The 15,314-nt window shown below is 40.9% G+C and overlaps 1 protein-coding gene across 7 annotated transcripts in view; it reads right to left on the bottom strand.

The window, feature by feature from the left end:
• Parn (poly(A)-specific ribonuclease) overlaps positions 1 to 15,314 on the bottom strand; it is a 143,609-nt gene that overhangs the window by 93,811 nt on the left and 34,484 nt on the right. For all 7 annotated transcript variants that reach the window (XM_047532749.1, XM_047532751.1, XM_047532746.1 and 4 more), the window contains 5 exons: positions 10,363 to 10,406; positions 9,005 to 9,047; positions 7,785 to 7,860; positions 5,707 to 5,817; positions 5,055 to 5,124 (listed from right to left, as the gene is read on the bottom strand). In XM_047532749.1, coding sequence (XP_047388705.1) covers positions 5,055 to 5,124; positions 5,707 to 5,817; positions 7,785 to 7,860; positions 9,005 to 9,047; positions 10,363 to 10,406 — 344 coding nt within the window. The remainder of the gene's footprint in view (positions 1 to 5,054; positions 5,125 to 5,706; positions 5,818 to 7,784; positions 7,861 to 9,004; positions 9,048 to 10,362; positions 10,407 to 15,314) is intronic.

Below are 15,314 nucleotides of genomic sequence, written 5' to 3'. Positions count from 1 at the left end.
CCTGCCCTGGCCGGGGTTCTGGCAGCACCAGGGGCTCCTGGGACGGGATGGGAACGGCACAGACGATGGAGGTCTCCTGCTTCACTCTGCAGCCTACCAACTCCTGCGGCCTCGCCGGCAGCCTCGACCCCTGTGAGTGCACCTGGCACACAGGGCAGGTGTTTCCCTCTAGTTCACAGCCCAACTCTGCAACAAAACCTTTTAAATTAACATAAATTAGGGAGCTGGAGGTGCATGCTTAGCATGAGCGAGGCCCTGGGTTCAACGCCAGCACCAAAAATATAAGCAACAACAAAAAAAACAAGCTACGAAGATAATTATGAACTATTTTAGAGAACTTCTAAGTTGCCGTTCTTTATGAAAAGCACTTCGTTGGCACTGTATACTGGCATCACTTGCTCCTGTCCACGTGGAGGGACTGCCCTCTGAGGACACTCCACTAAGTACATACCACCCACCTGGTTTTCCACACCGCCCATAATACAGGGAAAAACTAGACTCACACTATCATCCTGAAGTTCACCATGGACTTAACAGACATCTACAGAGAATTTCATCCAACAAAATCAGAATATGCTTTCTTCTGCCAGGGGTGGTGGCACACGCCCATAATCCCAATAACTTGGGAGGTTGAGGCAGGAGGATCAAGAGTTCAAAGCCAGCCTCAGCAACTTAGAGAGGTCTTGAGCAACTCAATAAGACTCTGTCCCAAAATAAAATATAAAAATGGCTGGGGATATGGATCAGTGGTTAAGTGCTCCTCAGTACCAACAAAACAAAACAAAAACCCAATTTGCTGCCAGCTTTGACAGTTCTGCACAGAGGGAGAGAAAACAGCAGCAGGCTTTACTTCAGGCACCACCGGTGCTCTCTCCCCTCCCCCTGTACGCACCTCTACAACCTCCCACAAGCCTATGCATGCATTAGAGTCACTGGAATAAGGGAACTTTTCTGAATGCTCCAAATCAAAGCACTCTTGCTGTCATTATGTATCAATCCGACCCAAACTTCATCTGCATTTCATAAGCAAACATTTAAGAGCAGGAATAAGCAAGAGTAGGCACTCTGTATTTGTTGCTGCTGTGCTCCAAGTTTATGACTACATGGTTACAACCTCTTCTATATCATTAAACTAAGAACATAACAATGCCCATATCACATACACTTCTTTTTCAGTGCTGAGAATCAAGCCCAGGCCTCACACATGCTAGGCAGGTGGCCTACCATGTGCTACACTCCAGCCCAGAGCACATCTACTTTTATTCAATCCCCACCATGTTAGAGCCTCTTCTATTTGTCATTATTTTTTAACTAACACATAAAAATGGCATATGTTTATGATGTACAACATGATGTTCTGAAATATGCTTACACTGTGGAAAAGTCAGCGCAAGCTAATTACACACACATTATTTTACATACATTTTTCTTGTGGTGAGAACACTTAAAATCTACTCTTTCACAGTTTTCAAGTGGACAATACACTGCTACTAACTGCAGTCACACTGATGTGCAACAGATCTCTTAAACTTACTCTTACTAAATTCTGTATCCTTTGACCAAATCTTCCCAGTCCTCCCTGCCCACCTCACCTCCCATCTTTTCAGAAAAGAAAGCACACCAGACATCTGTGAGTTCTACAACTACCCGGTCCTTTCATATCTCATGCAATCCTGCAGCCTCCATGGAAGGTGAATAGTTTTATCTTCCTTACACAGGAAGAAACAATTTAAGAGAATGCCACTGCTTGTTATGTCTCCTCCACAGCAGCAAAGAACAGAAAGCAGTGTCATCCCAGAGAGGCCTGCGCCCCACATGGAACCCTGCATCTAGAACCGGCAGAACCTCTACAGGAAACTGCAGGCATGCACCTTTCCCTTTAAAATTCCCTCACTCCCAGCAAACAGCCAAAATAAAAAGATGTGCTCATTTCCTTTCTCTTACTAAGAACTGAGGTAAATGGAAAGCAGTCTTCCCAAAAACCTTCATAAAAGGTTATCTACAAGGGAGTTCAAGGTGTCTTGTAGAGACAGATGACTATTAATAAAACATAAGGCAAAAGTTGGACTTTGTGCTTTTTGTGGTACAACAAAAAGAAAAGCAGAGAATATTTTTAACTTTTCAGCCTAAAAGGATTTGACCAAAGGCTCTTCTCTAAAGTTGGTTTTCCATGCATCGATTGAAACCGACCAAGGTTATAAAAGAAGGCAACTTATTTCCCAATCAGAGAGACTGCAATATAAACTCAGAGGGCACTCGACAAGGATGGTCATTAGCAGTGGGCGGGTCCTGCTTGCCAGGGTGCAGCTCTCCTACAACTCTCATCCTGATGCCAACAAAGCAAGGAGGCACGTGGGAGGTAATTAGGCCACAAAAGGACACAATGGCACCATGCAAAATCCTTGTGGGACATTCTTCCAGCAAGTGTGGCTTAGAAAACACCTTATATTGGGTCGGGACTTGCCAATAGCACATAAAGCCTTGGGTTCCATTTCCAGCACCACAAAACAACACTTTATGTTACATTTGATCTTTGCATACTGCATACAGCTGTCTTGGGATTTTCTCAATATCTGACTCAATAAAGCTTCCCTAAAAGGCTTAACTGATGCCACTAAATGCTAATTTTAAATAATGTAGAGGTAGGCAGAGTGGAACATTTCTGTAGTCCCAGCTACTTGGGAGGCTGAAGCAGGAGGATCTCTTGTTTGAGGCCAGCCTGAGCAACACAGTGACTTCATCTCAAAAAAACAAAACAAAACATCATTATGGGCTGGGAGTGTAGCTTAATGGCAGAGCACATGCTTAGCATGTGCAAGGCCCTGGGTTTAATCCCCAGCATATCCCACCCCCTGAAAAAAACAAAAAAAAAACAAAAAAACCCCACAGAAATAGAGTTTATTTCCCCTCATGGTTTACTTTTAAAACATAAATCCGATGAGAACAAAACAAAATACATGCACAGACATTTGACAGTCATCTAAATTTATGTTAGGATTATGCATATTTTGGTAATTTTTTTTTTTCTAATTTTACATTTAGAAAAGCCTAGTGCCAAAACACATTAATCTTCTGAAAAAAAAAATTGCATTTTTTTCCCCTGAAATTACCAGCCTGAGATAATGTTGGGGGCAAATGCTGAATGTTTTTATATAGAGGGACTCTTGAAAAAAGGTAAAAAATCCAAGTTCAACATCATAAATCATACCTGCAAATAAGTAAAAATGACGTCAACACCAAGCAAATAAAGATGTCGAAAGAAGCAACAGCTTTCTCCACTTTCTAAGTGTATTAAGAATAGATAACTATATTTTACCAAGTTATTCCAAGACAGAATAGTAAAATTATTTTACATTTCAAATCCTATTGGAATTTTTTTCCCTTCAAAGATAAAGAAAATATTATTTTTTTATAAAGAAAAATAAACTTTAAAAAAAATTAAGTTTGGCAGGAACTTTTAGTGCAAAATCACAGGACAACTCCTGAATCCTATCCTCTATTCAACAATTTTGGATATATATCTAGATTTAAAAAAAAAAAAATCTGAATGGACAGATGCTCCACTTTAAAATAAAGTTTTCTATATAGGGCTGAGGGTGTAACTCAGTGGTAGAGTGCTAGCTTTGTACATAAGAAGCCCTGGTTCATCTCAAAACACCCAAAAAAAGACAAAAGTATCTGAAAAGTGAAATGACAAAATGAATTTACTGTCCAATTCTTTTGAAAAATAGCCCTGCACAGTATTAGCAATATCAGATTGATCAATAAACATATATAAAGTCATAACTAAGCCTTTTAATCAACATTTACTTTGATTTGCTGTGTAAGATGGTCACATAACTGATAAATCAGATGTTAGCCTGCATCTCACCCAGTTTGTATCTATCACCTGATTTTATAAGGATTTGAATTTAATGGAGAAGCACCCTTGTTGTTTCAAATATTTACGAGTCAACATCTGCCATTTGAAAAACGCTGTAGAACAATAAATTTAATATCATGTTCATAAACACATAAGAAATGGCCATGACCTGAACCATTTAATGTCACCTGTGGCTTCCATGGTCTATGGCATAAGCTACACTTCCAGAAGTTTACAAAGACAAATACTGCCCCCAAAATAATAGTTAAGAGCTGAGAAAAGAGAGCAAGGGTTAGCACAACCAATTAACTTCCAATATACACCAGGCACCTGACAACAGGTGTCTGTGGCTCCTCCCTGACTTCTCCCCTCCCATCTCCTTCAAGGAAAGGATATAACCAACCCAAAATGGAAACAGCTATTTCTTCCAGTGGTGTTGAGGGAGTGGGCTGCCTTCTCTGCCCAGCTCACACAGAATCTAACACCAGCACTGCAAGATTGCTGAGGCAAAGACAAAGGTTCAGGGGTCTGACACAGAGCCACACTGCAGCCTGCCTGAGAAGCACACCCATAACTTCAGTCTTAGCTTTGCCAAACAAGCACAAAGTACACCTTCAAATAACAATCTTGAGATTCTTCAAAATGCTCCAAACACAAGACTGCTCCCTAAATCACACTAACTTCTTATAACAATGAAGATGTATGAGCAAACCTTTACTCACTGGGCCTACTCAGATGAGAAATCAGGATGCAGTGGCAATCAAAATGTCACAGATGATCACTCAAGTCATTTGCCTAACTAACATCATCTTAGAAAGAATATTATATGAGCAGATAACCATGCAAGCATAAATAATATTTCACATGCAAAGTTTGCTAGGGGTTAGGTCCAACTAAATGCACATCTCCCTTATTGAAAATTTAAATGCCAAAACCATGAGTTCTTTTACTTGAAAGAGACATACTACCTTTGGCAAGGTTTCCAATGTTTTCTTTCTTTTCTCTTTCTGTTTTAGCCTCTATATTTATCTAATTGTCTTCCAAAAGGTCAATTTCTATTTTTCAAAAACATATGAGTTACTTGAGATGAGAAATAATTGACTTAAAATATACTACTGTTTCCAGTCATCCCAAGATGCTAGGCTCACACATCGTGAGAGAACTAAGGGATTGAGTCCCTCTGATTACTTACTTGTTAAAAAAAGGTTCAATGAGTTTTGATCTGGCGGACACATGGATTTTTGGAGGACTGAGAAAAGAACCTAAGGAAGAAAAGAAGCAGGGCATTATACACAGTCATGTGGACAAACTGAAAACCCAGAAAAAAACACACATTTAAATCAACAGTATGGTTCCGCAAGGGTAAAAGGTACTCCCACTGGTCAGGCACCTGACAACAGGTACCTGCCAGCAGTTCCCCCTGCCTACTCTCCCCTGCCACCTCCTCCAACTCCTACCTCAGACCCTCCCATTTCTAACTGGGTGAGTGGATCCTCTAGAAATGGTAGTGTTACCAACTGAATGTTTGTTTTCCCCAAATTCACATGTGGAAGCTTTATCCACAGCAATATGGTATTTAGAAGTAATTAAGGGAACTGGTTACTTTATAAGAAGAGACACAAGAGCTTCCTCCTCTCTCTACTGTGGGAAGGTCTGAGCAGACAGCCCTCTGCAAACCAGGAAGTGGGCTCTCACTAACACTGGATCTTGGGCTTCCCAGACTCTAGAATCATAAGAAACAAAGGTGTGTTGCTTAAACCCCCGGTTTGTGGTAGTTTGTCACAGGAGCCTGAGCTGATCCACTTGAGATCCCCGTGTTTGACAGAGACACATACGGCGAGTACCTAGGTAATTCGCCATGGAGATGAAGCACAGTCCTGTGATGTAAGCATCATAGCCTGCCTCGTGGAGCTGTTCAGAAGCTGTGTCGTAACTTGGAAAACCTTCTGCACTTTCTGAAGAGAAAAAGGGAAAAAATAGTTTTCCCCAGGTCATCACGAAACATCTGAAGACTAGTTTAAACATAAAGCCCAACCAAATCCATACTGCATTAGCATGTGCTGCAAAACGCTCTCAACAAACAGGAAAAAAAACTGTCTTAATTCTCTCCACATTAGACCTTAACACACACACAGAAAACTGAGGGACTGAAAATGAGGCCTTGGTCCAGACTACAGAAATGCCTCAGGCACATTTCCAAAGGTGGGAGCTGCTCACAACTGTGTATAACGCACCCAATGACAAATATTCCTCTATTGATTACTTTCTAAGGTCAGGAAAAGGAATTTCTTCCCTCCACAAGATCATAACAGCAGGACACAACAAAGATTAACAGCAGGACTCAGGAGTAACATTGTCTCAGTCTGAATCTCTGCTCCACCACTTGCTGTGTGACCCTAGGCAAGTCCATCACCCCTGAGCTCCAGTGTTGTAAACTGGAGATGACAACCAAACCTCCTCAACACGATGGGAAGGAAGTTCTCACCCAGAGCTTGGCGCACGCGTGGTAAATGCTCAGTGAACACTCTCTTTAAGCACCCCAGCTAGCCCTCTCCCCAAAAAACGTAAGACCCAGTTCAGAATTGGCAACTCAAGTCAATAATGTCCTCTCGTATGTTTCCAAGCTTGAAGATCTAAAGATGACAGCACGACCAACTCCAAAAATAGATAGGAACTTGCTGTAACACGGCCCTTAGATCACTGGCCACTTCACAGCAGAGATCATTTTATAACGTGATTCTTTTGTCACACTGATAGACACAGAAGCTGCGAGGATAAAGTTTGAGAAGAGAAGCCTGCGTTAGACTAAATTCTCTACCCAATACCAGATTTATGAGGAAATAACAGGATAAGACTATCACTCGTAAATAATTATTTCCTAGAATCATTCTGGAAATCAGAGTCGAAGAGGCAGAATCAAAAATATGAATGGAAAATGAAAAGAATGCAACTGTCTTTATGTCAACATGATGCTGTTTAAGCAAGAGTTCTTTAACCTCCATAAGTATTAAATATGAGGCTTAAAGTTAAAAAAGGCTTTTAACATGGTAGCCACCTAATATCCTCAACACTACCATGAGCTGAAATACATTATTTCCCAAATCAATTACTTCCATTACATTATTGCAGATAAGGTCTGGGTTTTCTTCCCTCTACTCCACCCTGTTCTTAATTTCTTTCTTGGACGATCACCCAGAAGGGGAAGCAAATTTTGGCTGCTTTACTACCTGCCATTATCATTTTTGAAGCATTAGTCCTATTATCAATGTCTTGAGAAGTTCTCCGGCTACAGCTAATGGAATGCGAATTGCAGTGTTTGCAGCATAATTAGGCTAAAAGGACCAAGTAAGTAGCACCCAGAAGAATCACCAAATACCTTGGTAGTGGCTGGACATAGCTGAACACCTCCATCTCACAAGGAACATTCCCCCTGACTTCTGATTTCCCTCAATGCTATTTCCACTTCCTAACTTGGCTCAAAAGGACACAGGAGCTCTCTTTTAATCTCATCAGTAAACTCAGTTCTTGGGCTTTTCTTTCTTAGACAAAAAAATATATTTTCATTCTAGTCCTGGCAACTAACCACCAACTCTTTGCCTCTGCTTAAACAATGCACCATATAAAAGGTCACATCAAGTTTTGGGAGAATTCCAAGCACTAGGAAATAAAAGCCTTGAAGCTTTAATTGCCAAACTTCTCAATGAACGCCTACCCAACTCTATTAACATAAGACACATGTAAAATTAAAGACCATTCTTATTCAGAAAACAGTGATTCAACACAGGGCACACAGCTAACTTGGCCAAAATCTACATGTGCAGCACAGTTAGTTCTAGTGCCATTCACCTTTCTTCTATTCTACAGTACACGTCATGCTACCACAAAGAGTTGGAGGGTTTTCAGGTATGTTTGATATTCTTACCAACTTTAGGAGGGTTGAAAGGTGTCTCTTTTACCCGTTTTTCCAGTTCTGCAAGGGATGTGTTGTTAATGATATCCTGCAAATGAGGAAGCAGAGAATCACAGCGCTCCAGCACTGGGCAACATACAATAAAGAGATCCACTGTTGGGGCACACATACAAAAGGCATCTGGTGCTGCCCCCTGGTGTTCTTTAGAGAGCAAGTCATCTTTCATTTAATGCAAAAGAGAAGCAAGTTTAATTTCATTCCGTGAAAAGTATAAACAGTAGGGTTCGGTGGTGCACGTCTGTAATCCCAGCAACTAGGGGATCTCAAGTTAGAGGCCAGCGTGGGGACCTGGTGAGACTCTGCCTCAAAATGAAATAAGAAGGGCTGAGAATGTGGCTCAGAGGTAGAGCATTCACCTAGCACGTGCGAGGGCCCAGGTTCAATCCCCAGTACCAGGAAAAAAAGTATAACCAAATGAAAGAAGGTTTTACAGATGCATTAAACACCTACAGACCTTCTTTCCAAAAGCTGTGTTGCTCTGGTGTTCATATCAATTATATAAAATAGTTCTTCAAAAAGTAGCAAATGATCATACCATGAGCTAAATTTCTTTGATTAGAAAATTTGTCCCAAATATGCAAAATAAGAAAAAGGAAATGAAGAAAAGACAAACTATGCACATGTGCAACACACTCAAAAGTAAATTATACAATTCAATATTAAAAATTCTATTTGAAGAAAGAAGAAAAAAACCCACAATCCCACTAGTCAAAGTCAACCTCTGTTCACATTTTGACCTATTTGGGTTCTTTTTCCATTTTTTTTTCCCCTTTCTCTCTTTATTCCTTCTACATTTTTTTCTTTTATGTATTTGTTTATATATATATATATATTTGTTTATGTATATATATATATATATGTTTATATATATATTTGTTTATGTAAATATATATATTTGTTTGTGTATATATATATGTACATATATATATTTTTTTTTTTTTTAGTTGTTGGCGGACACAATACCTTATTTTACTTTATTTTTATGTGGTGCTGAGGATCGAACCCAGGGTCTCACGCATGCTAGGCGAGTGTGCTACCACTGAGCCACAACCCTAGCCTCTTTTACATATTTGGAATGACATTTAGATAGACCAGAATTCCAAAGCTAATAGTAGCAATTCAAAAAATTTCAGAGTACAGCTCATCAGTGGTAGTTCAAATTTAAATACTACCTTAAAGGGCTGTGTGCTGGCCATCAATTTAGTATCCAAGAGTCTAAAAACAAAAGAATTTTTAATAAGTTAATCACAATGTACATCAATGTTCAAAACATATTTACTCAAATATTTAAAATAATTTCATAAACTAATTTCATATTTAATGTATGAAATTATTAAGTACATGCTCAACATATACTTAATACTTGAAATACTTAAAATATACTTAACACATAATACACTTATAGGTAGACAGAGGAACCAAGCAGGGTGGCCTTTTTAAAGCTAGCAGTGACATCACGGCTATATTAACCTGGTGTCAAGTCCTATCACCAGGGACTTCATCTCACAGCTGCAGGACAGTCCCTGCTCCAACACACTAACAGAACCAGTTCCAGGTTTGCTTGAACCCTGCATTTGGTCTACATCAACCTCAAGGGCAATTCGAACACCCTCTATGTTCCCACATGATTCAAATATAGGTGTAGGTCTAACCTTCCTAAATTGTTACCATCTACTGCTACCAACCAGGTGGGTATAAAATAAATTCTTAGGGAGCCCAACTCTGCATTCAGTAATTTCATGCTATTATTATTTCTTACTATTCTGTTTCAAAAGTCAAAAGTACTAAACAGAGAAAAAGAGAGACTATGGCCAATATGAAAGTTGTATTTTTCTATCTCTTTTCACATAAATGTCAACACTAGATACTAAGACAGAAATAGTCCCTCTTCAAACAGGTCCTAAGACACAGACCCTTGCTCGATAGGCAGGCGTGTCATCTATCAGACATGTGACATATCAGAACCAGGATGCAATTATCAACTGTGGAGAACACCAACAGGCAAAGGCACTGACTTAAAAGTGGAGAAAAAAATCTCTTGCCAGTTCCCATTAAACAGAGCAGATTACCAATGGAGCACTTCAACGGCCAAGGTACATCCCAGGGACACGAGGGACCACAGCCACTTCAGGAAAGCCCCACCAGCCCTTCAGAGGGCAAGGTGTGGGGTGACAAAAAAAGGAGCCACAGTCTGCCTTCACACTCAGCTCAGATTCTGATTTAACAGGATAACAAAACCAATCATAAATTGAAAACAGTCAACTCCCTCAAAGTCAGATACTAAATCATTTCCCAGCTTATATGAACTGAACCACTGGTTTTCATAAATTAGAATGTATGTTTGCATTATATATATAACAATGACTAATTCATTTTTTATCACAATATCAATATGACTATTTTTTGTTTAAGTTTTATAGTTACACATGGCAGTATAACAAACTCATACACGCATGGAATTTGATTTCAGTTCACGATTCCCCCCAACAATGACTATTTCAATAAAAGACAAGCTTTAAAGAAAGCCTACCTGGGGAAAACACATGTTGTCAGCTCCTTAAACTCATTTAAGTCCTAAAAAATACAGAGAATGCCTTGTTACATTTTTCCAAGTATACCCAGGGTATTAAAACTAGACTTAAGCAGCTCAGGTGCATAGCTGTCCCCTGGAACAAACCATCACACCTTGCCCAGGCTTTAAGCTAAACTGGAAAACCCATCTCTAGGTAATAATCACATCTTAAAAGTCTTCCAATTTCCTCATTGATCAGGGAAACATGATCTGGTGACTAACCTTGGCATATCCCTAACAGTCAAATATAAGGACTGGATGACTAGAAGAAAAGGTAGCGGAGGGTTCTCCTCCACGCAGGAAGCTGCAGATCCGAGAGGCCTTAAACCTCTGGGGAAGGTCCAGAAACAGCCAACCGGCTGCACTCCATCACACAGATCCATCATGACAGCAGACGAGCAGTGTCATTTTCATTAAGTGGTTTATATAGAAAATGGATATATATAAACCAGCTTGCACCTCTACCGAGACAATCTTTGAATGTGAGTTAAAATGACAATTAAAATAAAGATTTTTCAATATAAATGATTCCTTTTTTTTTTTTTTTTGCGGAGCTGGGAATTGAACCCAGGGCCTTGTGCTTGCAAGGCGAGCACTCTACCAACTGAGCTATCTCCCCAGCCCCTAAATGATTCCTTTTTTAAGTACTCAGAAACTGCCAAAGTGTCACTAATAGCAAGTGCCTAAATCAGAAAATTCATTTCCCAAGTTTATTTTGACCAGAAGTCTGAAGCAGACCTGAGAGTGCTCTCATTTTGAATTAACTCATTTACATACATAATTGCCATGCTAGACTGGGTAGTCACACTGCTGACTGACCCTTTGTAAACAACACCTCTCTTCAAAGTTATTCATGCTTCACAGGAAACTGCCATTTCCAATTAGCTTTTCAAGCCTGTAAGTACAGACTGTATTTAGCTAGCCTGAAATATTTACCAGCTTTTCAATGGCTATTGTTAAATTAACGAACAATACATGAACAAGTGGTTTCAATGCTAAGGCAAACAAAATGTCCATAATGTCTGTCACTGCCTGTTATCTCTCAGTACTACTGCAATTTTACAAGCAAGAGAAAAGTAAAAGGATGGCTACCTCCAGGAATAACATACAGCAGAGTTCAAGACTGACACCTGCTAAAAGATCACACTAAAGTACCAAGAAGTCTCCTAAGAAGAAACTCTCCACCTAAAAGCTCCAAAATATGAATTCTTTAGTATATTTTAAATGCAAACTTTGGTGTTAGTCCCTGTAAGAGTCCTACCATTTCAAATAGGTTTTCTCATTTATTGTCATCACTTCTTCCAAGGGTAAATGGAGAAACATTTTCTCCCTTTGACAATGCCAGAACATAAATAAGTAAATTATCAAGACTTCCTTAGTAATAAAGAAAAGGACAGAACAGCTTATCCTATCCCACCTCCTACGGCACATCAAATCACCTGCATTCTACTAGAACTAGGTTCAAGTTAACACTGTTAACTCTCACGTACAAAGTGCTCTGCCAGGCACTTAGACAATGACAAGGTTACTCCTTGTCCAGGAGATAATCGCCAAGAAGAAGTGGGTTACACTGTACAACACAGAATTTGTGTACCAGAGAGGTGCCAAGTTCTATGGAAGAGCTGAGAAGGACACTATCACTTTGTGGGCATGAAGGCAGCAGGCAGGGGAGAGTTCACGCAGGAGGCAGAAGCTGGGCCCCGGGAAGAGAAGGTGAAATTGTGGACTACAAACCCCGAGGAAACCTAGGGAAAATTCAAGTCGGCAGAAATCCTACCAGGACCACAGGTATGGAAAGACTCAAAGCACTTCTTAAAGAAGATCTGAGCCAGTTCGGCTGGGAGTAAGGAGAGTAACGAGTGCTTAGACTACCCAGCAAAGTTGGGCTGGATCAGAGATGGTCTGATACGCCTGGCCAGAGTCAACTATCTAGAAAAACAGAACGCGAGAGTGTTTGGAATTGTTAAGCAGGGTCAGTGATGCAGGCAGAGTCACACATCAGAAGATTCACAACACTGGCACAGTCAAAATACACTCTTTTGTTAAATCAATATTTAATGCCTCCTATGTGACAAGCTCTGTTTGGTATTCAAAACACTTGGCACAGTATTAAATACACTTCCCTCTTGCCGTACTGATAGCTTCATTGCTTTAAAGGCCAACAAGTCAGGAGAGGAGCTGCTACTTTGCTCTATGTGGTGGTAAGAAGTGGCTGATCTAAAACAAACTTGGGCTCTTTAAAGGTAAAGTGCAAATCCATTCCCATCACACTGGAGAGCCACAACCACGGAGCTTCTGCACCCCAGAGGGTGATACGGTCGTCATGAACAGTGGTGGCAACCTTAAAGCTCAGAACAATGACAAGGGGAGAAACAGGCCCCCACACCCAGCAGGCTGGTTTGCACTGTTCTGAAGAGTGAGCAAGATGCTGATGGGGGGCTGGGGCTCATGGTGGGGGCAAGGTGACATAAGAAACAGATAGTAAATGAGACCGGACACCCCAGGGTTTTTCAATGCAGAACTAAAAAACACTTATCCCAAGGTGGCATTTTAAAGCAGGGCTGGCAAACCACAGTCTGCAGGTCAAATCTGGTCCACCACTGATTTTTTTAAATAAAATTTTATTGCAACACAGCCACACTCATTTGTTTATACACTCAAGACAGGTTGGGAGCTACAAAATGACAGAGAGTTGTCAGAATGACTGTACAGGCTGGAAACCCCAAAATATTCCATTATCTGGCCCTTTACAGAAAAAAGGTTGTCAACCTCTGATTTCAAGGATGGGTTGAATATTGAAGGAGTAAAGAAATTCAGTCAGAAGTTTGCTGAACTGCAGCTAAGAAATAAGGTTATGTGCAGCAAAAATGAAAAGACCTCAGACATGAGAAATAGCACGGAGATGGATCATCAAGATTTTGTAATGGAACAGATCTGGGGACAGAGGAAGAGTCAAAACTGGTACCAAAACCAGGACTGGATACTCAGAATCATCTATAGTAATGGAATCAAGAGAAAAATGGTTCAGAGACAGTATAAGGAAAGAAAGGTCGTGATAGTTAAATATCTCATGTAACATATGACTCCTAAACAACCCTTCTGAAAGGAAGCCAGGGAGAGAGACCTACAGCACAGCATGAAATGCATGCCCAGATCTGAGAGCACAGCTAGAGATAAGTGTTGGTGTCTGCAGCTGAGTTAAAAAAAGGGCAATATTTGGGACTGTAAATTGGTGCAACTACTCTGTAAAGCTATGGAGATTCCTTAGAAAACTTGGAATAGAACCACCATTTGACCTGGTTATACCACTCTTTGGTATATACCCAAAGGACTTAAAATCAGCATACTACAGTGACACAGCCACATTAATGTTTATAGCAGTTCAATTCACAATAGCTAAGCTGTGGAACCAACCTAGATGCCCTTCAACAGATGAGTGAATAAAGCATATGTGGTATATATAAATAATGGAATATTACTCAGCCATAAAAAAAGAATGATTTTATGACTTTTGTCAGTAAACAGATGCATCTGGACACTATCATGCTAAATGAAATAAGCCAATTCCCCAAAACAAAAGGTTGAATGTTCTCTTTGATATGCAGATGCTAACACAAAATAAGCAGGGGAAGGAAGAAAAGAAGTTCAGTGGATTAGACAAAGAGGAATAAAGACAAGGGAGAGGGGATAGGAATAGGAAAGAGTGGAATAAATTGGAGAGAACTTTCCAATATACACATATGAATACACCACAGTGAAACTCCACATCATACACAAACACAAGAATGGGGCCCTACTTAGAATAAGTTATACACCATGCATGTATACTATGTCAAAATAAACTCTACCGTTATGTATATCTAAAAAGGTCAACAACAAAAAGTGGACAATATCACTAAAGAACGGGGAACATGGAGAGAAAATAAAGAAGCGTGGAGGACAGATTGGTGGGGGCAAGGAGGACGCCACGTGCAGCCAGGGAGCAGGAGTACAAGAGCCCACAGGGGATCCAAAGATGCTCCTGCCTGTGTGCTTACCTGGGCTCAAAGTGAGGGTGGCAGAGGACCAGAGGGAAGCAATTTAGCAGGAGGCAGTCAAGAATTTCACAGAATCAGAGATTAGAGGTGCTGAGTTAAAGGAAGGCTGCATTTCCAGTTGTGCTGTGGTTTAGGATTCGAACGAACACCAGGACTCCTACTTCTCAGCAAGGTGGGGAAAGAGGGAGTACGTTGAAATTCAACACTGGACAGTCAGAGTCTCTTAAGGTCTCAGAAATTTGGGTGTACTGAACAAAGAACAAGAAAGAATGGAGGCCTGAGGAGGCCACACTGCAGCTTGCTGCTGCCAGAAGCCCAGGAGACCAGCAAACACTGCATACTGTCCTGGCAAGCACCTACCCTGTGGCCTAGGGCGTACCCAGGTGTACTTTTTCAGAAAGTGACTGAAACAGACAGAGAAGATTTTACCCAGGGAGATTCAACCAGAGATACAGGAGGGAGTGCGACTTGCTTTCCCTGTAAGTCATGTGACTCGTGGGACCAGCTGCAAAGGGTGGGGAAACTGAACATGCAGGTGTGAACACACTCAGGGACAAGGCTGGCAGCAAGACCTGCGGAGGGTTGGTTCTCCCACCACGTGAGTAGAGTTCCTAGGGGGCTCCTGAGATCCAGACTCCCAGAGAGAATGGCATCTGCTGGCCCAAGGAGTGTGCTGACCAAATCTCTGCAGGGCAGATGTCACCCAACAGAGTCCCTAAGGCTGATCAGACTTAAGCCCTGGTCTCCCAGAACTCCCCTCTCCGGACTCTGCAGCAGTCCTATCCTGGTCCATCAAGGTGGTCTGTCCAGACAAACACTGCGACTGACGGTACTTCCCATTCCACGCTTCCTCCTACGGGCTGGAAGGGAAGC

Source organism: Sciurus carolinensis, chromosome 18 (genome assembly GCF_902686445.1).
Source record: "Sciurus carolinensis chromosome 18, mSciCar1.2, whole genome shotgun sequence".
Classification (NCBI taxonomy): domain Eukaryota; kingdom Metazoa; phylum Chordata; class Mammalia; order Rodentia; family Sciuridae; genus Sciurus; species Sciurus carolinensis.
Note: the sequence above shows the minus strand (reverse complement) of the source record. Positions and strands in the feature narration are given on the sequence as shown.